Source organism: Rhinatrema bivittatum, chromosome 3 (assembly GCF_901001135.1).
Source record: "Rhinatrema bivittatum chromosome 3, aRhiBiv1.1, whole genome shotgun sequence".
Lineage (NCBI taxonomy): Eukaryota > Metazoa > Chordata > Amphibia > Gymnophiona > Rhinatrematidae > Rhinatrema > Rhinatrema bivittatum.
Window position 1 is genome coordinate 158,555,477 of NC_042617.1, and position 24,903 is coordinate 158,580,379.

Consider the following 24,903-nt stretch of genomic DNA (forward strand, 5'->3'; position numbering starts at 1 on the left):
CTAAGGAAAATATTTTAAATATAAAATGTTTAATTAAAATCGACATTTTTTGCATATTAAGTAATGTTACCAGTATGTAAGTGTGCTTCAATACTGCCATTGAACCTAAAAATCTTTTTCATCCTTACCACAAAATCTGAGTTTTCACAGTAGACTGGGAAGTTTAGATAAAGATAAGTACTTGTGCTGATAAGCCACATTAAAACAATGCTTAATGTTCTCCCACTCATCTACTTCCTTTTCAAGATAGCAAATACATGAATATTCTCAATGTAGTCCTTCAGGAGATAAAAAGATTTTCATAAACTTAAGAATGAAAGTATTTTTACTTTTTTTTTTAACATTTAATTTTTATTTTTTTTTTTAATGGGAGGTTTAATTCCCACAGGTTGGCCAAGCTCCAGCTGACTGTGTCATGTGTTGTGTGTCTGGATTGGGTAGTAGGGCATTAAAACCCCATATTGTACAGGTTCTTAATCTCAGTCAAAGGTCAAGAGCGGACAGTCCTCAGCTCATAAAGTCCAAGTCATGTATTTAAATAAATTCCAAACCTGCCTGAGGTAATCTAAGAAAACAATTTTGCCCAGAAAAATATATATATGTTTTTTATTTTGCTCAAATTTCGGCCACTTTAAATACAATTTTTAAATTGCGTAAAAAAAAAAAAGAAAATGCGGTTTGATTGTGACAGAGAAGATTCTGCAGAAATAAACTAATACTGTGGTAACATTTTGCATTTGCAGAACTGCGGAAACTTAAGCTTTATAATTATAATGCGGATTAGTGAAGCTATGTTTAAGAAAGGTGTCCAGTGCCCATTTCATAGACTTCTTTAAAGTTCTGAATAATAGGATAGTGCTGTAGAGGCTTTTTTTGTTGGAAAATTCACTCAGTTCTGATTCTTACCTTAGGAACAAGTATTTTCATGCAACGAAGCACAGGTAAAACTTGGTCAGAAGGAAGAATGGTGAGAGCTTCCAGCGCTGACTGTAATGTTGTAACTGGCTTTTGAACAACATGCAAAGATATCTCCTGAGCTTCATCATCTGATGCTGGGATAAGACTGCGATATTTGTGTAAAATAAAATGCAGGCAAACCCACTGATCGTGGATATAACGTGCAACTATTTTACCCCATCCATGAGAAAATGCTGACTCTTCAAACAAACTGTGAAAAGAAAGAATAACTCTGTTTATAGTCAAGTGTGTAAATTGAACACTCAGGTCATTCATCTATGAAAGCATAAAAAAAAGTAAATTATGGTCAAAAAGCTTTTTTCAACAGTGGTACAGATTACCAATTACTGCTGTACATTGTGGATATAATTTTCAAAGGAATTATGCACATAAATGTAACATTCTATCGTAGCAATTTTCAAAAGCGCATTTACCTGTGTAAAGTGCATTTGCACGTGTAAAGCCCAGTGTTAAGCAAGTAAATTCTTTCAATAATTACCCCATCAGGGTAAATTTAAAAGAATCGCATGTGCGCCCATAAACGTACATATTGGTGTGTGAGTGGAGAGACGCTGCAATTTTAAATTGTGCAAGTACACACGTATGATTTAAAGTAGCCCTCCTGCACGTGTATATAGGGTTTTAGCGGCTTCCACGCGTGTATGCAGGCAGATTTTCAAACATGCTCACACAAGGGGGAAAAAAAAGTATTTTTCCAAGTAGTCCACCAATTTTCCCAGTTCATATCGAGGTCAGGTTCTTCATGCTGCAAGCCCCCCACTTGACTCCGAACCTTTACACTGTGCTAAACATCCTAAAACTCGAGGTCTCTAGGCTCGCTCCTCATCAGGACCAGAAGTGAAGTTAAGCGGATAATAAGTCAACGCGCACCATGGGCTGCTTTTTTAAAATGTACACTTACACACATAGGTCTAGGTTGGCCTCGGAATGCCCATGCCACGCCCCCTTCTTGACATGTGCACAGGTATGTATGCGTGTAATTCACGGCTTAAAATGCATGCTGCTCGCTCGAGGCCCACATTCGTTTGTATGTGGCTGTGTTTGCGCGAACAACGCTTTGAAAATTGACCCGTATGGTTTTAAATACTTATTTTAGGAAATAGGTGGTCCATTTTAAATCTAATAGAAATAAGTTATTTCAGAGAATGCCAGATTTAGACACAGAAGTCCATATTTAAATGCCATTTAGATGGATTACGTAATAGTTACCTGTCTAAATGGCTTACCAGTCCAAAGTGCAACACTGGTCTCTGTCCAGTTCATCCATTTGGGTTGTATAGATCACACCAGTAAAAATGGAAGCACCATCTTCTCTTTTTAGGACTGTCCAAACCTACTATTCTGTTAGCAGGCTGTGTCCAAACACTGATGAGATGTGAATGTGTAGAAGGCTGCTACTGTCAAAGCCCTTTCCATGCCATTCTAAGGCAGGCTTACTTGGGCATAACAAAAAGATGCAATCTGTTACTCAGTTAGAAAATGGTGCATTTTATCACTGCATTTCCCAGCTTACTGGCGTCAGAAGAAACAAAAAGCTAAGTGGACTTCTTTTGGGTTCCAGGTACAAGGGGACAACTCTTGCAATCTGAAGAATGAAAGACACTTTTCCTTTAGTGACATGTGGCCTGGTAAAACTCGGCCTGAGTCAGGCTTTTTACTATGAAATATTACTAAATTCCTTGGTGATTACCGATCTTCTTCTTCCTGTGGTCGCTACTTGCAATATTGGATCGGTTTCCGGTTTGTTTCTTTGGTAAAAACATTGGCAGGACCATTGACTAATTAAGCAGAAGTCTAATACCACCTTAGCCAGGAACTTACAAACTGCGCAAAGGAACACACTATTGTGATGAAATCTAGAATAAAGTGGATAAGTCATATGGGACTACAACTTAGTGACTTTGTGGGCCAAAGTAACCACCATCAAAAAAGTGACTTTCCAGATCAGGTACTTGAGAACTCAAATCAAGAGGCTTGAAAGGAACTGATATTGGCTGTTTATGTTTACAGTAGTGTCCCGTGACCAGGAATGAGGCTTCAACTGAAGCAAGCCTTGCATGAACCAGACAACCAAACGCTGAGCAGAAATGGGGTATCCTTCTGCATGGTAGTGATAAGCACCAACTGCACTGAAGTGAATTCTGACAGAGCTGATTTTGAGACCCAAATGACAGGTGCAGAAGGTATGCAAGCAGTTTTCCTAAGGCCAACAGAGGGAATTCTAAGGCCTTTCCCTCATATCAGGTTTAATATCATAACACTTTCCCCTAATGGACTCCTGCCTAGAAACCAGAAGGATCTTATCAGTGAAATCAAGGGACCATGACATATCCACTTTGAACATTCAGGCTGTGAGGACCAGAGATTAGTCTTGATCTGGAGCAACAATCAATGGTTCTGCATGTTCCAAGTTGGGAATGTTCCCAATTTGAATGAGGTAGGACCAGGCCTGGATTTCTCAAAAGGTATGTTAGGCCTATGCCTAGGGCAGAAAACTTCTAGGGGCAGAAGGCTGGCTGAAGATTTGCTACCTTCTAGTTATGTCAATTTCAATCAAAAGAGAACAGCCTCTGTTTCCTGATCCAGCCCCTCCCCTCCCAGCCAACATGCAGGGAACAGGATGAGAGGCAGTAAGCTTGAAGCAGACACAGCAAAGGGGAAGTTGGGGGATGAGTGAGAATCAGCTGGAGGATGCGTCTGCATGCGAGAGAAAAAAAAAAGGGAAGGATGGTGCGTTTATATGTGAGAGAAGAGTGTTGCTGGTTGTGCGTATATGCCAAATTGGGTAGGCGGTTAGGGAGTGGATACAAGGGGGGAGTAGGACTGAAGCACGGTAGGGACACCTGCATCCTCTCCACCCCCACCAACACAATTCATATTCTCTCTGACTTGACCTTAGATTCTTTACTCCAGATCCTGGAATCTCCCCCTCCTCCCATCCCCTATACTTAGTCCTGTTACCTTCTTCTCACCCCATTCATAATCAGCCTCCCTTCCCCTTCCTATCACTTGTCCTCTCACCCTCTCCTTGTCCACATTCCTGTAATCGCCTCAATCTACTGATGGTTTAGATCTCTTTTCTCAACCAATTTAAAAAAAAAAAAAATTAATTATACAGACAAAGCTGGAAAATTACCATATTTTCTGGTGTATACGCCGCACTGCTACATAAGCCGCACCCTGCTATAAATAAGAATGCTGCTGAAAATGTTAGCAGATAGGTCGCACCAGTGTGTAAGTTGCACCTCTGTCACACATGCGACAGAGACAATGGCTGGAGGAGCATGCGCAATAGGCAGGTGATGAACGCGTGGCTGACATAGTTGAGTTCAGGAGGCTGCATGGTAAGAACGGTAAGGAAATACTGTGTGACTGAGAAAGACAGTGGCTGAAGATAGCATGTACAATAGGCAGGTGGTAAACATGCCACTGACCGTTATGTTCGGGAGGCTGCATGGAGGGAAAAGTAAGGAAATGATGCGAGAGAGAGAAAAAAAACAGCAGATAGCTCACACTGGTGTATAAGTTACACCAACAAAAGTTGGGGAAAAAACGAGACATACACTGGAAAATATAGTATTGCATTTTTATAATGTAATACAAAAGATGGAAATGTTTGCCAACTTACTTCTGAATTTTTGCCACACAAGCTACCCTTGAGCTGCTGCAGGAAACTGAGGCTGTTCCTTAGTCCATTTGCTCCCTGTTGTATAACCTTGTATATTTGGGGGTGGGGGAGTGGGTTGACAAACCACACGCCTAGGGATGGCAAAATCTGTTAAGGTGGTCACTTGACTCTTCATGGAAAATTTTCATGGCAATCTGATTTTTTAAACTGTTAAGTGCATTCAGTTTTGCTGTTATCACCAGAAGGCTGATGTATGCTCTTTTGTTAAAGGGAGCAGGGCTTCAAAGCCTTTCAAGTTGGACACATCTATAGTAAGAACAATATAGTGGGGATGATTTTAAAAGGGTAGACACACAAGGTCAAACTTCAACAAGAAAGCCATGAAGACAAGAAGCCTCTGAGCTGTGACACAGATGCTTGAGACTCTGGGAAGCCTTATTCCACTGAGACTTTAGGGGCCATTGGACTCATCTCATACAGAGATGCACCTGGGAGAGGTATGGATGGGGGCTAATATGGGTAGGGGAGGGTTTGACTGTTGTAGGCTGTTGAACAAGGCTACTATATAATTGTTCTGAATGCATGGAGATGAGCAGAATTCACCATCTTCATGTATGTTAAGGAAGCATTTGTTATATTAAGTGCAAAAAACTCAAACAGATTTGAAAATAAATAAATACCATAAAAGAGATGCACCATGGCAGTTACATGAACTGCAAAAGCTATAAGGCTTAGCATTCTCAATAACCAAGCAGAGGTATGCTAATTCTGAATTCTCTTCTATTACAGCCACAATGCTATTGGCCTTGTTGGTGAGAAGGTAGATCACAGAAACGTAGAAATGAGATGGCAGAAAAATACCATACAGCAATTACCCTGTCTACAATCTCTACTACTACTTCAGAAATCCCCTGTTCTTGTCCCATGCTTTCTTGAATTCCCATATTGTCCCTGTGTCCACTATCTGCACTGGAAGGCTGTTCCATGCATCTATCTTCTCTGTAAACAAATATTTCTTAAGATTACTCCTGAGTCTATGCCCTTTCACCTTTATCCCATGTCCCCTCACTACAGAGTCTCTATGCAATGAAACTTAAGAGGAGATATGAAAGAGACATTTAAATACCTCCAATCTCGCCTTTTCTATAAGGCAGTGGTTCTCAACCTTTTTTCGGCCGGGACACACCTGACAGATGGCTCTCACATGTGTGACTCACTGAACATGTGCAGTCATGGGGCTAAATGTAAACATATATTCTGCATCCTCAGGAACCCCCTCGACCCCCAACAATGGGTGCAGAGCAGAACTAGGGCGTTACCCGTACAACTCACCATACAAAAAAAGATATTCTGGTTCAGATGACATCTCAGTAAAAGCAAAACAAACTATCTTTACTGGCAGGCACAATACCCCTCCTTATGAAAAGACAGTAATTTACTACTAATGCATGTCCTATTGAGAAAACACAACAAATAAGATTGAATCAAGTGCCTATATGCTAGTAAAATACCTCACCTCAGTCACACACACAGAACTGCCCTTCACCAAGTACAGAAAGACCACAAATTATAAATATGGAGACAAACTGGAATGGAAAAACAAAAAAACACTCTACATGCAATGCAAACCAGGAGAAATGGAAAGAGAAATATAGCACATAACATAGTCCCAGGATCTGCAATAATGCACAGAAACTAATCTGCACAAAGTTACACCTGTATTATGGAACTCACTCAAACAATAACAACCCTATCTAAGAAAAAGCAACACTACAAATATTAAACCAGGCCCTAAATACCAATACACCTCCTATTAGGAAAACAGAACAAGCCAAGCTGCTATAGATCCCTACACAGAAATAATTGTTAAACTATACTAATAAATGTTACAAAACAGCTGCTGAACAGATTAACATCCAACAATTAAAACTAAAAAATTATTTAAAATTGTCCAAATATCAATAAACTATTTCAAAACAGCAGATAAATGGCATAATACCCAATAATTAAAATGGCAGTCAATCAAGAAAAATAAACTTAAAAAGCCAACTTTACTTACCCTCTCCAGTAACTCTCCTACTCCTTTCCCTTGTAGGCCAATAGCACACACCAGAAACAGCAAGGGCTGCTGAAGCTCTGTCCTCACAGTCCTCTTACCACTCACTCACACAAGGTCTCTGTCTCACACATACCAGTCACCTCCCTGACCAGTCACTGTCTCTCTCACAGAAATACATCGCCTCTGACCAGTCTCCCTCTCAGTCACACACAGACACCAGGCACCTCCCTGACCAGTCGCTGTCTCTCTCACAGAAATACATCACCTCTGACCAGTCTCCCTCTCAGTCACACACAGACACCAGGCACCTCCCTGACCAGTCGCTGTCTCTCTCACAGAAATACATCACCTCTGACCAGTCTCCCTCTCAGTCACACACATGCTCTCTCACTTACAAACAAGCTCACAATCACACACAAATGCTCTTGCTCCCATTCTGCCACTCACATACATACACAAACAAGTTTCCTCTCTCACATGGAGCCTATTCTCATTGTTTTGCCCAATAAGCCTGATGTTTGCTCTTCAACCACCTCTGGCGGTGGCACAAAGCATCACTCCGCTTTTCAGGCCCCGCAAGGTCTCTCCACTTTTCAGGCCCCACCAGCCTGGCCTCCTGCGATAGCATGCAGCGTTTCTCCGCTTTTCAAGCCTTACAGGGTCTCTCCGCTCTTCAGCCGCCGCTGGCCTGGCCTCTGGCGGTGGCACACAGCGTTACTCTACTATAACTGCATCGGCCCACCGAGGGATGATCGAGCCCCTGATAGGCCATTCTGCCCCTGAGAAGGGAAGCACAACTGGGGTAAGGGGATGTTGGGCACCACGACACACCTGCTGGTGCTTGGCAACACACTGGTGTGTTGCGACACACAGGTTGAGAATCGCTGCACTAGGGTATACATGTTTAGATCTTTACGTCTGACCCCATTTGCTTTAGAATGAAGAACAGACGATTTTAGTAACCACCCTCTGGACAGACTCCAACTGATTTATATTCTTTTGGAGGTACAGACTCCAAAACTGTATACAGTATTTCAAATGAGGTCTCACCAGGGACCTATACAGGGGCAATATCGCCTTCTGTTTCTGCTGATCATTCTTTTCCCTATGCAGCCAAGCATCTTTCTGGCTTTTGTTGTTGCTTTGTCAACCTGTTTGGTCACTTCAACATCAGATATGATCACCCCCAGATCCTTACTCTTCTTTCATACTTAGAATTTCACCCCATGCTTAAATGCATGATACTGCATTTTTTTTTTAGCATTAAATCTTAGCTGCTATGCCCTAGATCATTCCTTGAGCTTTGCTAGATCCCTATTTTCCATACTTTCCTGGCTATCTACCCTGCTGCAGATTTTGGTATCACTGGCAAAATGACAAACCTTTTCTGACCATCAATCTGCAATGTCGCTCACAAAAATGTTAAAAAGAACTGGTCCAATGACCAATCCCTGAGGCACACTGCTAATAACACCCTTCTCCTAGAGTGAACTCCATTTGCCACTACCCTTTATCACCCCCTCCCCCCACTCAATCAATTTTTAACCCAGTCAGTTATTTTAGGGTCCATACCAAGGCCGCTCTGTTTATTTATGAGTCATCTATGAGGAACCACTGAAAATCAAAGTACACTACATCAAATGCTCTCCCTCGATCAAAGTCTGGTCACCCAATCAAGAAATTGATAGGCCCAGTAATCACCCCCTTCCCTCAGGGTTCTGTTACCAGTTGAGAGAACAATTCTCCTTGCAGAGAATCCAGAATCTCCCTGCTTCTAGAGGTCAATGCAGCTAGGATGTCCCAATTAACATCCTTAGTAGAAGGCACTGCCAACAAGTTTTTATGTGAAAAGTGCAAACCTATAATGCTTTTAGCTGTCTAATACTATAAAGCATTTTGGTACCAACCCAATCGGTGCCTTATAGATTTGTCAGCATCTTGAATTTAATTCATTGTTGGATTGGTAACCAATGCAAATGATCAAACTTGGTGACACATGATCTCTAATTGAAATTCCCATAATCAAACAAGTTGCGGCATTCTGAACTAACTAGTGAAATTAATACTTGTCTTTGGTAAATCTAATAAAACATTACAATCTATTAATGCAAACTTGCTGGTTCAATGAAAAACCTTTGAAGAGCCAAGATTAACACATTCATTGCCATTTGCATATAGTGACTAATATGTTCCTTGAATTTCTGGTATTCTAATAGCTTGCTACCAAAACTGCTGTAACTGGTGTAGGCACAAAATTTTAAAGGTCAAATTCTTGACCAGGTTATACTTTTTAATAGAGCAATGTGTCTAAGTTACATGAACTTTGTGGTGCCAGAAAACCACTTTTCTGACTGGGTTAGTTTTCACTTCCAGGGGTACAAATAATTCAAAATCTCTTAAGAACATAAGAAATTGCCTTGCTGGGTCAGACCAAGGGTCCATCAAGCCCAGCATCCTGTTTCCAACAGAGGTCAAACGAGGTCACAAGAACCTGGCAATTACTCAAACACTAAGAAGATCCCATGCTACTGATGCAATTAATAGCAGTGGCTATTCACTAAGAAAACTTGATTAATAGCCGTTAATGGACTTCTCTTCCAAGAACTTATCCAAACCTTTTTTGAACCCAGCTACACTAACTGCACTAACCACATCCTCTGGCAACAAATTCCAGAGCTTTATTGTGTGTTGAGTGAAAAATAATTTTCTCCGATTAGTTTTAAATGTGCTACTTGCTAACTTCATGGAATGCCCCTAGTCCTTCTATTATTCGAAAGTGTAAATAACTGATTCACATCTACTCGTTCAAGAACTCTCATGATCTTAAAGACCTCTATCATATTCCCCCTCAGCCATCTCTTCTCCAAGCTGAACAGCCCTAACCACTTCAGTCTTTCCTCATAGGGGAGCTGTTCCATCCCCTTTATCATTTTAGTTGCCCTTCCCCATCGCAACTATATCTTTTTTGAGATGCGGTGACCAGAATTGTACACAGTATTCAAGGTGCGGTCTCACCATGGAGCGAAATAGAGGCATTATGATATTTTCCGTTTTATTAACCATTCCCTTCCTAATAATTCTTAATATTCTGTTTGCTTTTTTGACTGCTGCAGCACCCTCAGCCGACGATTTTAAAGTATTATCCACTATGATACCTAGATCTTTTTCCTGGGTGGTAGCACCTAATATGGAACCTAACATCGTGTAACTACAGCAAGGGTTATTTTTCCCTATATGCAACACCTTGCACTTGTGTCCACATTAAATTTCGTCTGCCATTTTGATGCCCAATCTTCCAGTCTTGCAAGGTCCTCCTGTAATGTATCATAATCCACTTGTGATTTAACTACTCTGAATAATTTTGTATCATCTGCAAATTTGTTTACCTCACTCATCATATTCCTTTCCAGATCATTTATATATATATTGAAAAGCACCAGTCCAAGTACAGATTCCTGAGGCACTCCACTGTTTACCCTTTTCCACTGAGAAAATTGACCATTTAATCCTCCTCTCTGTTTCCTGTCTTTTAACCAGTTTCTAATCCACGAAAGGACATCGCCTCCTATCCCATGACTTTTTAGTTTTCTTAGAAGCCTCTCATGAGGGACTTTGTCAAACGCCTTCTGAAAATCCAAACACACTACATCTACCAGTTCACCTTTATCCACATGTTTATTAACTCCTTCAAAAAAATGAAGCAGATTTGTTAAGCCTCCCTTGGGTAAATCCATGTTGACTGTGTTCCATTAAACCATGTCTTTCTATATGCTCTATGATTTGGATCTTGAGAATAGTTTCCACTATTTTTCCCAGCACTGATGTCAGGCTCGCTGGTCTATAGTTACCCAGATCGCCCTTGGAGCCTTTTTTAAATATTGGGGTTACATTGGCCACCCTCCAGTCTTCAGGTAGAATGGATGATTTTAATGATAGGTTACAAATTTTAACTAATATATCAGAAATGTAATTTTTTAGTTCCTTCAGTACCCTAGGATGCATACCATCCGGTCCAGGTGATTTGCTACTCTTTAGTTTGTCAATCTGGCCTACTACATCTTCTAGGTTCACAGTGATTTCGTTCAGTTCGTCTGACTCATCAACCCTGAAAACCATCTCTGGAACTATTATAAATTAGTACATGGCAAAGCATTTCTTACAAATGGTGAAATTTGTTTTTATTATATTGCAGTAGCACTTCAATTCTAAAGAACCTTAAGGATCTTACTGTTCACATTTCCTTGTGACCTAACATGAGACCCTAAACTCCACTAAGCCAAACTGCCCCAGGTGAAAATTAATGTATGAAAAAAAATATCTGAAATTTCAAAATGTAAATCAATTGTCTAAAACTCATATTCTGAGAAAGGAAGCTTTGCTTTTATAAAAAGTTAAAAGTAGGCCTCTGGAGACAAAGATCAGTTTGAAAAATAAAAATGTTTAGGTTGTTTACATGAGGCCATTTCTAGGCTTTGCAAAACCCAAAATACCCCCCCCCCCCCCCTTTTCCCACATGATCTGCTCCTACTGAACAATAAAAGTACATGAAGACCTCAGGTGATTTTTTTTTTTCAGAAATAGATATTAAAATGACTTCCTTCTTGAATATCAATTCCAAGAAGCATCCTGAATTATTCTTTTCATCTGAGTTACTTTCAACCCAAAGCCACTTTAAATTTAAGCACAATTAGGAGCATGGCAGGTTCTCAAACAGCATTTGCTGCTCTTCCCATAGTATTCCATCTCCCTGCAAAGCTCAGAAAGTGTTCCTTTATCAGCTCAGCAGGTGATCCACAGCACTCAAGAGAAAGACAGAAGTATGGATAATTATTTTGGCTTTTTAGCCCTGTTGCGACCTGTTGGAGGTTTGGCTGCCGCGGCGTCATCGTGCCATTCTCCTCCGGCGTCCCCGGACCAGCTAGACGCCGCACTCTGCCATGTTTCCCAGCAGCCTAAGGGCACACACGCGGTGCAGCCCCGATTCAAGTACCAGCAGTGGCGCGAACCTCAGGGGTGTCCCCCTGAGGTGACGTCATCTCCACCAGATATTTAAGGTCTCTGAAATCGCTAACTAATCGAGTTAGCATGGAGTTGGATTACAAAGGAAAGGTTTCCTTACGCTCCTAGCTACTCTGCCTCCTCGGACTTACCAGAGGTACCTGCTCCTCGGGGGCCTCGTTCACTTTGCCTTTCAGGTCGCAGTCTGAAACCGGTACTCGCTCCTCGAGTGCCCACGTACCCGGACTTACTATTGAATACCACTTCTGCCAGGAAGTCATTGCTGCCTATAACATCAGTGAGTTACCATCTTGCTCTCAGAGCGTTCCCTGGAACCAGGTACTCGCCCCTCGAGGGCCTACTTCTTTCCAGCTCCTGGGCTGCTTCTAAGAGACTATTGTGTGAGAGTTACCATCAAAGTTCTCTTCCTGAACTCTGCATACCCTGCCTACTCACTATATTCAGTTTCTCTACAGCTCAGTTATCCAGGATCGATGTTCCAGTATCTGAGGGACTACAGCTCAGCCGGGCTTTCCAGCTCACTACTGCCACCTCTGGTGGTTCCATATACTGTCTAATAAAAGAACTAGTGTGTGCCTGTTGCCATACTTTGAGCCTGACCAGTGGTCCCTCTCGGGATCTTCCCCCGGGGGCGTGGTCATCTGTCACCGGCCCAAGGATCCACCCACAACTACCTCAAACACCAACAAGCCCACCTTGCCAAATAATGCTCAAGGCAGCTTAAAGCAGTTTTCTCCCACTGTATCTCTAACACATTATATTTTAGTGTTGTAATACACAGGAAGCATTTCAACCTACCCAACATCTGAAGTGGCTAGACCAGGAGTCTCCAAACGTTTTACACAAAGAACTTCATGCAAAATTTCAAATCATTGAGAGAGCTGGGGCGGCACACCGACAGGGTAGAGTTGTCCCTTGGAGTCTGGCCCTTTCAGTGATTTGAAATGCTGCAGAAGAGGGGAGGCAGACAGGTGGCAGGGTTTCCACAGAGGTATAGGTACCTACCAGTATGATCATATCACTCCTGTATTCTTTTCTCTGCACTGGCTACCTATAAAATGGCAAATAGTTTTCAAGATATTATCCATGGTTCACAGGGCAGTAAACAATGATGCCTCTTTATGTATTAGCTTGCTGCTTAGGATCGGTAGACCCAAAAGGAATTTAAGATTCTCTGGACAATGCCTGCTGAATTCCCTTAATGTGGATTGTATGGTTAGAACAGTGGTTCCCAACCCTGTCCTGGGGACCCCCCAGCCAGTCGGGTTTTCAGGATATCCACAATGAATATGCATGAGAGAAAATGTGCATGTTATGGAGGCAGTGCATGCAAATTTTCTCGCATGCATATTTATTGTGGATATCCTGAAAACCTGACTGACTGGGGGGCTCCCCAGGACAGGGTTGGGAACCACTGGGTTAGAAGAATCAAGGGGACCATTTGCTGGCTGTTTCTGGCTCTTTATTCTGATTTAAGTTTCCCTGAACCCTTAAAGGAGGAGGCTTGTTTTAAAACCTTCAAACGAAAATTGAAAACTTCTCTTGGGTAAGCTTACTGATGCTGGCACTTTTTCCGTCCGCTACATAGATATGCTGCAATTTGTATTTTTTTTTTTTTACTCTTTTAAATTTCCAATTATGTATGTGGGGCTGTAGTCCACTAAGAATTGTGGCTAACAATAAATAGGAATATTTTTACTGACACCGTAAGAAGCTGGCAAACCTGCCATACTCCTGAAAACCCTACCATCTCCCTTCCCCTTCTGCAATCTGTCCCCTGGTGGGAGAGGGTACATAGCAGGTAGATGCATTTGTGGCAGATTCACTTCACTGGTAAACCAAATGCACTCTTGTTTTCTTCTTCCCTTTCTCACATTGGCCTCCACCTCCACCCCTCCCCCCTTTCCTCTCATCCCTCCGCTCCCTTCACATTCCCTTCCCCCCCCCTCTCATCTCACCCATATTCTCTTCCCTCCTCACTCACACTCTCTCTCATCCCCCTCACTCCTTTTCCCTCCCTCCCTTCCAGTTCTTTCCTCTCCACTTCCCTCCCGTCACTCACAAAAAGTCCTCTCACTTCACAGGACCTCTTCTGCTTGGGGGGGGGAGGGGGGAGGGCCCCAGCACTTCCTCCTTCCACCATTGTGTGACATTTCTTGGCTTACTGGTGGGGTTGGGGCCCTGGCTACACTTTGTTTTTCTCAGGTAAACCTTGCTCCGCAGGTCCATATGACTGGCAAGGAACGAAGGTTTGGCGGGCCAGACAAAATTGCTCTGGGGACTGGATGTGCCCCATAGTTTGGGGACCCCTGGGTTAGGTAGAAATATCTCTATTTGAGGTGGGGATAAGCAGAAGAATCTAACATTTTCTGCATAAGTACAAGTTTAAAAAAACCTTTTAAGAACATAGTCTAAAAATAAAACATCTTTCATAGTACCCAGAAAATTACTTTTTTTTCATTTAATGAAAAATCTGCTTTATATAATTTCAGCAGCACTACATACATACCTGTATTTTTCTTCTGTGCTGCTGGGTTTCTCCAATGCCTGATTAAGAGGAGCAAATGAAATGAATCTTATCAAGGCTTTTACAGCATCTAAGGATTCAAGCTGCATTTCCTGCTTTTGGCCAGCAATTTCACATATGGCAGCTAATGAGGCCATGCTAACCACCCTCTGAATCTGTTCTCCAAGTTTTGGTTCCTAGTAACAAAAAAAGGAAGAGGGAAAAATATTGCCATAATAAATACCCGTGCCGTGAACAATGGAAAAAATGGGATACAAATGATTTAAGATAAAGTAGTACCAAAATAATTTTCAAAATGTTTATAGTAGGTAAATCCTCCCGCTCTGTACAAGGAGGAGTGTGGCATACCTGGGGGGGGGGAGGGTATGTCCCCTAAACTACACAAGATAAAGCACCCTGGGGCACTGGCTCACTAGCGGATTTTCAGAGGAAATTCTGCCTTTTGTCATCCTGTCTGACTGTGTGCATATATTGAAAGCACTCTCCATGGCTGAATTTAAATGAAATTTGATAGAAGAGGTACTTACTGATATTTCAGCTCTCCTACAAAATTGTATTTAAATGCATCCAAGTAAAGCATCACCAACATGAGTTAGGAGAGCTGGATCAGTCTGGGAAAGAAACTGTGACAGTGTGGGCACTGGGGATGGAGGCAACCACATTGCATATCTCCAATCCCTTTCAGTCCTTACTACCCAAGACCTATGATACCTTCTATGTGTTTTCTCCCATCCCTTCTCTCCCCCAGACCCATAGTCCATTCTGCATGCCCAATCCTCCCATTTTGGTTCCTTTTGCCACATCACCCCCTTCCTGACTACCAATCCATTTTGCCCTATTGCAGCTCATGATTCCGGTGGGAGTAGGTTCAGCAAGTGTGGGAACTGAATGAGTGCACTTATGGGTGCCACAGTGGACCTGACCCTTTGAGCGTGTGCGTGAGAGGTGGAACCTATAAGCATTCTCACTCCAGTCTATGCTTATTCAAACTAAAGTTGCCAGAGCCTACTGAAGTGGAAGGGATCAGAGGTGCAGTGGAAGAACTGCAGGACTGGTGGGAACAGGATGGAAGAAATTAGTGCTTCAAGGAAGCACAGAAGTGCTTGAAGGTATACGGAAAGGAATAGATCGAAGGTTGAGAAAATTGGAAGAGGAAACAGTTTGGAGAAGAGATGGCTGAGGGGAGATATGATAGAGGTTTATAAAACGAGTCATCTCTTTAATCTTTCAAAAAGTACAAAGACTAGAGGAAATGCAATGAAGTTGATAGATTAAAGACAAATAGGAGAAAATATATTTTTTATGCAACGCATAATTAAACTCTGGAATTCATTGCTGGAGGATATGGTGAAAGCTGTTAGAGTGGCTGGGTTTAAAAAAAGGTTTGGACAAGTTCCTGGAAGAAAAGTCCATAAACGATTATTAAGGTGGACTTGGGTTTATCCCTGGAAGCAGCAGCATGGAATCTATCAACCTTTTGGGATCCTGCCAGGTACTTGTAACCTGGATTGGCGACTGTTGGAAACAGGATACTGGGCTTGATGGACCTTTGGTCTAAGCCAGTATGGAAAATCTTATGTTCTTAAAAGGTGAATTTTAAAAGTCCAACATGTGCAATAATTGGGGGATGCATGCATAAGACGGGCTAGCGAACACATGCTGAATTTTAAAGGCCTTCCAGATACGTGTATATCTCCCACTACATGTACACCTAAGTTTACAAAGAGGCAGGGTGTGGGCATGCTCTGGGCAGGGCAGGGCATGGGCATTTTGGGCCATGGCCAAGAGATGTACATGTAAATATATATGCGCCTGGGCGCATACCGAAGACCCCCTGCCTTGCAACTTTACTTCTGCTATGGAGAACGTGTAAGTAATAAAATGAAACAATTAAGCCATTTCTGAGGGGTTTAAAGGGGCTGCAGTAACTGTAGGGAATGTAGGCTATCATCCAGGGGGGATCTAGCTGTTAACTGGTGGATGAACTGTTAAAGTGGCAATGGCATGGACGTGCGCCCCTTTTATAATTCCCCGCCTTATGTGACAGACGTGCGATTTATGTGCGTCCACTTAAAATTTGGTGCTCATGTGCGTGCGGCCAGGCTATTTTATAATATGCGCACATATACACGCATATGTTATAAAATGACCACATATCTTGGCGCAGGCTGATGTGCTGATTTGAAAGTTACCATCAGTGTCACAATAAGCATGCAAATTTCCAACTTGTTTCTTTTATTTTTTTTGGACCTTAGCAACCCCTAAAAGCTTGCATTTTAAAATATTCAATAGCTTTTTTAAAGTACTATCTCAAACATTATGCTAGTTTTAATTAATTTTAATTTTGGATTTGGCAGACTTAACCACCATACTTGCTTTCTACATCACAATTATTGTATGTAATGTCATGACGCTATAAATAAAATAAAGCTATTTGTACATAGACTGAAAAAAATACTCTCTTAAATTTCTTTTAAATCTACCAGTTACTACTAGGACTAGGGGACATGCTATGAAAGTATATTAAAAAGTAAATCACCATTCCCTATTAGCTTGTTCCACAACACTCATGATTTTATAAATCTCTCTCATATCGCCTCTCATTTATAACGTCCCCAAGTAGAAGACTCCTTTCTTCATAAAGGAGCTGCTGCCATTTCACTCATTTTTGTTGTCCTTCTCTGTACTTTTATCTAGTTCTCCTATATCACTTTAGAGATGGGGTGACCAGAACTGTACACAATACTCAAGGTGCGATCACACCACAGATCTGTATATCGTCGCCATGATATTCTCAGTTTTATTCCTGAGTGGTAATTCCTAATAGGGAATACACATATAGTTAATTATTTTTCCCCATGTGCATTATTTTGTACTTACCCGCACTGAATTTCATCTTTCATTTAGATGCCCAGCTCCCTAGTCCCACATGGTCCTACTACAAATTCTCACAGTCTGCTCATATTTTAACTACACTTTATCACCTTACTCATTGATCCCTTTGCCAGATCATTAACAAATACTGTTAAACACTGGTCCTAATAGAGATCCTTGGGGATACCACTATTTACCTCTCTCCATTGCATTTAAATTATTCTATTATCTGCAAAGATAAATTATTACAATGTCATTAATAATAAAGCCCATAAATTTCATTTAGTTTGTCTAACACCAATTGCTAAAGTTTCTGGTGCTAAATTACACAAAAATTGTAAATAAGGGATCGCTGTCTAGTATCTCTACTAGAACAAAGGAATCTGGAAGAACATTATTTACTAATTACCTCATAAGTACCTCATACAGTGTATGTCTCATTTGAACAGATTTTCCAAAACCACATCAACCTAAAACTTGAAAAGCTCCCACTCCACCTGAGTTTTCAGCATTTAATGAAACTGCTACAGCTGTAACTCCCACCTCTATTTTTCTACAAGATTATCACATAGACTTTCACTAACACTAATTCACTAAGTCACGTGGAGTAACCCTCTGATGATTTTATTTAATATCTGGACAAAGTCTTAGCATAAATTTTACATTTAATCAGTAGGGGTCACTGATGTACAATGGCTGAAATTTTCTTCCCCCAGGCACTGTAGTCCCAGCCAGGTTGAAAAGCAGAAGCCTGGTCTTCCTCATGGCAACATGCAGCACAGAAGCTGAGATACAGAGCCAGTCAGATTCTTTTAAAGAGTTACATAATGGATCCGGTGATTTACTGCAACAGAGATGGTTAGATTGACAAAGGCAACCAGGATAATGGCTGAATGTGATCACATGCCCTTTCTTAGAAGAAAAATATTTTTTAATATCCTTATGTAGCCACTCTTTAAAGCTTTGTAATGAGTACCTTTTCATCAGTAGCTCTCTCAAGATTCTTAAGTGAGGAATTTATTAAAGATGAGATGAAACTCTGGACAGATGATCCACCTTTCCAACCAACCTGGGAACATACATTCACCATCTCTGACAGCACTGATAAGTATAAATTACAGCGATCCAAATCTGAAAACTAAAGTGAGGACATTTTTTTTTATAACAACAGATCTACTGCACTTGGAAGAGAAACATGAAAAGTTAATCATCTACATTTCTATATGAATTACATTCACTACCTTACTGACAAAATAATTTGTGTGTCTAGAATTATTCACTGGTAGAATAGTTTCAAGTAGGATGTGCTGCATGGGTTAGCTTACCTTTTTAAATTTAGTGCTCATCATTTAGGTTATTTTATTAACAGTTTTACTTGAGAAGAATAAAACTACAGTAAAAAATGAGAAATGGCTTTGGATAAGGCATTACCAGTAATTGAATTTGCTGTGCCTCTCTACTACTGAATCTCAGCTACAATATTTTTTAATTCCAGAAGTGGGATGGTCATTGTAAAGCCTGTCTCTTCCATACTAGATTAAAGTTTGGCTTTGTGACATAGGAGAAAATCTTCCAAAAAGGGAATATTAAATTCCAGGAGATCAGGATAGGTGATAAATGCATCATAATTCCATTTATAAATGAAATAAATCATGACTATCTCCAGTCACAGGCCAACACTCTGTATGTATTCTTGCATATGTCCTAAATAAACTAGCCTTGGGAAAAAAAATCTTTCCTCTTGCTATTGCCTTACAGTCCTATCTCCAAAGCCGAAAGTTAAGCAAGAATTAACTTAAAGAAAAGCTACTAGTTTGATGTTAGGTAGCTCAGTCATATCAAGTAAATTATAAAAAAAAAAACAAAAAAAAACAAACACAATTACCAGGCAGACTACTAAACAAATAAAAATAAAATTCAAAGCATATTCAAATGGGAGACCCCACTTTGGCCTTGTGCCTCAAAAGGTTTGGGGATCGTGTGTCCTAAGAGGCTCTTAGCAATAAGAGGAAAGAACAGCCAGCTCTACTTAAACAGCGCCTAAGTTGGAAAACAGTCTCATAAAAGTCCATTATTTCATCTTGGTCATGAGATATCATGATCAGAGTAGATGCAGCCCCAAACTTAGGCCTGGATTTATCAAAATGCGGTAAGTACCGCATGCGATAGCAAAAGGGGCGTGTTTTATGCTAATATAGCATGTATTGCAATTTGCGCTAATTACCTGCGCGAAGAGCTAAGTTAGTGGAAATTGCGATACCATTTTCAGATCCTGCGATAAATGCCAGACCTGTTGTTTTTTGTGCATTCAACAACTGGGTGACTCCAAGATAAATGGAGTGAGTTTCCTCACTCCAAAGGTCATCAAATCTTCATGAGACCACTGTTCTGTTCGTAGGTGTCACGTAGAATGTCAAAGTGGCCCCTAACCCCCTACACTCTTACCTAAACCCCACCTCGAGTTAGCAGGTGGGCCTACTATAGGGATACAAATACCTATCTATGGGCCATGAGATTATCGCCAGTCTCTCTCTCTCTCTCTCTCCCTCCCTCCCCCCCCCACCCCCAAGGCGCTGGACCAGTCTATTCACCTGAAATAGTCCTTACGGGAGACATCGCAAAGGGCGATGAAATCCTACCGCACAATCATGGCAGCTATCTCACAGCCTAACGCAATTCAAAGAGGTGTAGTTAAAATCTGCGTTATGTCTGTGCGATAGCTCTTCACAGACAGGCTAACCCAGCCCACTCTCCGCCCCTAACTCCTCCTATTTTCTGAATTTGCATCGCACCATACGATATGGTGCTATCACATGTGTTAAACACGTTTTCGCATGCGGTAAGGGCCTATCGCATGCGTTAACGGGGCTTTTCACATGCAATTAGCCCTTAACGCATGCGAAAACGCCTTATCGCATTTTGATAAATGACCCCCTAAACTTGAAAATATCCAGTCTGCATTAACATATTTGTACATTTAATACAGATATTGCCTTTCTATTGGAAAAAAAAAAATATTCCACACCCAGATTTTAGCCTGATATATGAAAGGATTTTTCCTATTTTGCCCTTATGGGAAAAATGTGTAGTACATAGACTCCTTAATTATCATATATTGTTATCTATTTTATTTTGCATACTTTCCCTTTGAAAATTCATCAAAATTCTCCACATATATTTACACCCGCTTATATGTGCGTAGAGCGTTTCTGGGAAAACGCATTTGCATGCTGTTGGAAATACAAAAGTATGCATATGAGTGAAAACCCCTCCCAAACCCCACCCCTGGGAAGGCCTCTACTCACCGTAGGTAAGTTTATACGCATACAGGCCACGCATGCATAAAGTTTAGCTGCATTTCGAGTGGGCTATTTGTAAAAGGCTATTTCCATGGGCATAACACTTTTTCCTATGGAAATGGCTTTGAAAATGTCCCTTCCTATGCCTTATAGCTGCTTCTTAAAACCTTATAGCACTATATTTTGTTTTTATAACATGGCTGAATTTCTGATCTATTGTTTTCCATCATGCGATATTAAAGGAAAGGTGAGTTACAAATAAAGATTTGATTAATTAGTAGAGATGTGAATCGGAACTGAAATCCGAACCAATTCTGGTTCCGATTCACATCTATAGAGATGTGAATTGGAACTGAAATCCGAACCGATTCTGGTTCCGATTCACATCTCTATTAATTAGCTAAGAGAACCTGAATAATGTGACTACCTCACATATAATGAACTGCAAATGCAAATAAATCTTGCACTATTTATTTATTTGGCGCGAACAAAGTGTTAAAGCGCTTTAACACTTTGTTCGCGCCAAAGTTATGCTACTGACGAAGGACTTTATCCAGTTTACATATGTGACCTCCTATCCCTGCCAGTTATCACCCGCATTCGATGTCTTTGGTTGTTGTATCCACTGCTCAAAGTAATACTCGCGTTTCCACTGTTCGAGATTAGTTTCACACCAAAAGTTATGTCCCCTTTGGTTGATGTACCCACTGTTCGATTTAATTTATATTTCATTTGTTCAATGTAATCTATATTTATATTTATTATTTGTTCAATGTATCTACTGTTCGATGTAATATATATATAACCTGGTTCGATGTAAACCGATGTGATATGTCTATACATGAATGTCGGTATAGAAAAACTTCAAATAAATAAATAAATAAACAAACAAATATATACTTCAGTTTATATAATTAAACAGCCAAGTACAGAATTCATGATATTCATACACAATTTATTAAGAGCAGTTTTCAAAAGTCATTAAACCAGGGCCACTTAAAAGTACCTGAGATCTGCCAGGCACTTGTGACCTGGATTGGCCACTGTTGGAGACAGGATGTCAGGCTCGATGTGTGTGGGGGATGGGAGGGGGTAGGGGAGAAGGGAAATAAACATGTGGACTTTTACCCAGGCAAAAATAGGCAGGCTTGAACGCATGGTTACATTGCGGGAGGGGGGAGGGAAATAACATGCATAGATTAGATTTTCAAAATTTACTTGAAGGGAAAAAAATACTTACATAAAAAGCAGGTTTAAATCTCTGTGGATATGTTTTGCTAGGGCAATTTTCAGAGGGACTTTGAAAATTGCCCCATGAACTTTGCATTTATGTAGCTAATTCTGAAAATTGCCTTCATTATTATTTTTCATTTGTACAGTGCTACCAGGCAAACACGGAATATATACAGATTATTTAAAACACTGTTAATGTAACTCCAGTTCATACTTACAGTACTTAGCTCGCTCGTCAGCCTTCTAAGTATGAATTCCCAAACACTTACAGAAGCAGACATGACAGAGTTCCAGAGAAAAATTAATACCATATCTGGGGGAAATAAAACAAAGTACATGGTTTCTTAGTAACAGAGATAGTCATGTAAGAAAATGAACAGATACCATGGTAAAGTAAGTTGCCGGGTCCAAGAGGGTGGACTGTCAGGGATACTAGTTAAAATTCACTAAGCCTCCTACCTGATCTTCCTATATTTTCTTTGTTCAATTAAAATTTCTGTGTGATGGGCAAGCAGAACGGATGCCTCCAAACTTAACCCTCAATGTTAGGCCCTCCGGCCGTAAGCCTCAAGGACAGATTTGCTCTTCAATGAGTTACAAGTTCTCAGTGGTGTGGAGAATCCGTTAAGTCCCTCTGCCTGAACCAGAGAGTTTTCCCTCAGGCGAGTAGAGCCCCGATGTCCAGTGTTACAACTGTAGAAGCTGCCTTTTGTATACCTGTAGCATGGAAGGGCCACAGCTGGTAAAGAGACACTGAGCACTTTTCAGACCACAGGCAGGATGCAGCCAAGTATCTTTGTAGCTTTTGCCGTTGCTTTATCCATCTGTTTGGCCACCTTAAGATCATCACATACGATCTAGATCTCACTCTTGCTTAGAAGAATTTCACCCTTAGATTCAACCGCTTCCTTGGGTTTTTGCAGCCCAAATACATAAATGGAAGCTAAGTTTTAATGCTAAGAAATGCACAGACTCTAGACCATTCCTCAAGCTTTGTTAGCCCTCCTGTTTTCTCACATCTTCTTGTCTATCCACCCTTATGCAGATTTTGGTATCACGTCAATAACAAAAAATCGCAAGTCAGAGACAGTATGAGATTGTGATAACCAGTGGGGCATTCTCACATTGGTTATTAATACTTGATCGGTGTTCTACGATGCGTGTTTTGATCATACGTGTGGTTTTACCAGCATACAGTTTTTGGCAGGGGCAAATAATCACATAAATCATGCCTGAGGAAACACTGAGGTGTGGCGAAGGTGAAAAACCACTTTAGACGTAGGCGTGTGTAAAAGAGGAAAGTGATAAAGAAAGAGAACACACTGAGCAGTGACCACAAGGTTTATGACCTCCCAACGATTGGGGCATTGAGGTAGATGATCGAAATTCAGAATTTTTGAGAATAGCAATAACAAACTATATGAAAATCCTGAGTATATAAAAACAGTTTGAGCTTCTTTAAAATCTATAGTTTATAAAATCCTTCTTTGACAATGGCAGCCACAGTTCTTTTCATGGAAAGTTCACTACCTAACAAAACTCCAAGATTTCGGACTTCTGTGGTTAATCCAATGTCATGTTACTGTCTCTTCTCCTTATCCAATTTATTACAAATAAACAGTATTTCCGTTTTATTTTAATTGAACATAAATTTCAACCGCGACAAGAGCTTGCGAATGGAGATTAAGTAAATCTGAAAAAGTTTAAGTGCGTGATCAATCGAGACTTCAACAGGAATTAAGAATTGTACATTGTCTATGTAAACATAGGATGACAGACCTAATCCTGCAAGAAGTTTACAGAGGGGCATCATATAGATGTTAAATAAAGTCAGAGAGTTAAGAACTTCATCTGACTGCTCCTTATGAGACTTTCACTTAAGCCCTGCCGGCCCTTGAAACCCAAGGGCTCAACCTGCGGGGATTGGGATTGGGGTTGGTATAGGTGAAGTTCCTGTCCAGTTTCAGCGAATCCACCAGTTGTCAGCGTAGGCCTAGTGGGCTCGTTTGCTAGGCAGAGTAAACCACACCATAGGCCAAGGGCTCACATCCATGACAAGCAAATAATAGACCATCACACTAGCAAATCTCAAAAGATCAATAGATAATAAAATTCATAAAGGAGAAAAACTGATTTGGATAAAGGAATACATCTGCAAAAACAGCAACATAGCAAACGATGGCAGATAAAGATCAACTGGCCCAACCAGTCTGCCCAGCTAAAATTCTTACTCTCTGGTTTTCTACTTTAAGGTAGATAAGCATACAAATTCCTATACTTAAACCAAAAACAGCTGCTCCGCCTCTTGCCCATGTATTTTAACCCATCTGTCAAACCTGTTTCTACCATTGACCTCCAATATCTGTCTCAAGTATGTCCAAATTCTGTTACAGCGCTGGCATCCATTACCTTCCTGGTAGACTATTTCAAGCTTTTTCTTCCTCTAAATTCTTGCAAGACCAATGTTTAAATTAATACATGGGCTATCTTCCATATCTTACTCCTAAGCTTTTTAATAATCTACCCAACCACCAAAACTGTGAGGCTCTTGTCCAAAACATCCAATTTCCCATGAGCATTAATGTTTGGATTTTAACTATAATTGCTACATACAGGTTTCACCCAGGGCCGGCGCATCCATTAGGTGGGACTAGGGTGGCATCAGTGGGCGGGGCACACAAGGGCACCATTTTTAAAATATGAAAGAAAGGTGACAGCAGTTGCATAGTGCTTGCTAGGTTTGTGCAACATATGAAAGCGAGAACTATAAGAGGGAGACCATAACTCTTTATATCTGCCACCTTCAGAAGGGCACTTTCAACTCAGGGTGGGTTTGGGAGGGTGGGGGCAGTGTTACATTGGTCTGCCTAGGATGCTACAGACCCTTGCACCGGCCCTGGGTACACCAGTCTTCTTGGATGCCTGATACAGTTGTACCCTGCTGTTTAGGGTTATAACTGATGCTCTGTGCTCTTTACCCTACTGTTGTTAGTGTTGTAACAATGTTGCTCTGTGCAGGTTACCCCAATCTTCTTGGAAGCATGATGCAGTCATGACACACTCTCTGTCCATTGGCTTGAATTTTCCCTTTTTTGGGCCTCCAATGTTTCATACTGCCGAGCAAAAACCCCAAGCTCACCTGCCTGTACTATGCACTCTGTCTTATCCCAGTTTTGGTTGCTATTATCTCTGTTGGTAAGATATTTCAGGTATTTAGCACCTTCTTCCGTAAATAAGTATTTTCTCATATTTCCTTTGTACTTTTCTCCCTGCAATTTCATATCAT

At 40.9% G+C, this 24,903-nt stretch overlaps 1 protein-coding gene across 1 annotated transcript in view; it reads right to left on the reverse strand.

The window, feature by feature from the left end:
• LOC115087120 (probable methyltransferase TARBP1) overlaps positions 1-24,903 on the reverse strand; it is a 421,872-nt gene that overhangs the window by 114,327 nt on the left and 282,642 nt on the right. Inside the window, exons 13-16 of the mRNA XM_029593877.1 lie at positions 21,836-21,930; positions 18,062-18,223; positions 14,194-14,387; positions 907-1,168 (exon numbers count right to left, since the gene is read on the reverse strand). Coding sequence (XP_029449737.1) covers positions 907-1,168; positions 14,194-14,387; positions 18,062-18,223; positions 21,836-21,930 — 713 coding nt within the window. The remainder of the gene's footprint in view (positions 1-906; positions 1,169-14,193; positions 14,388-18,061; positions 18,224-21,835; positions 21,931-24,903) is intronic.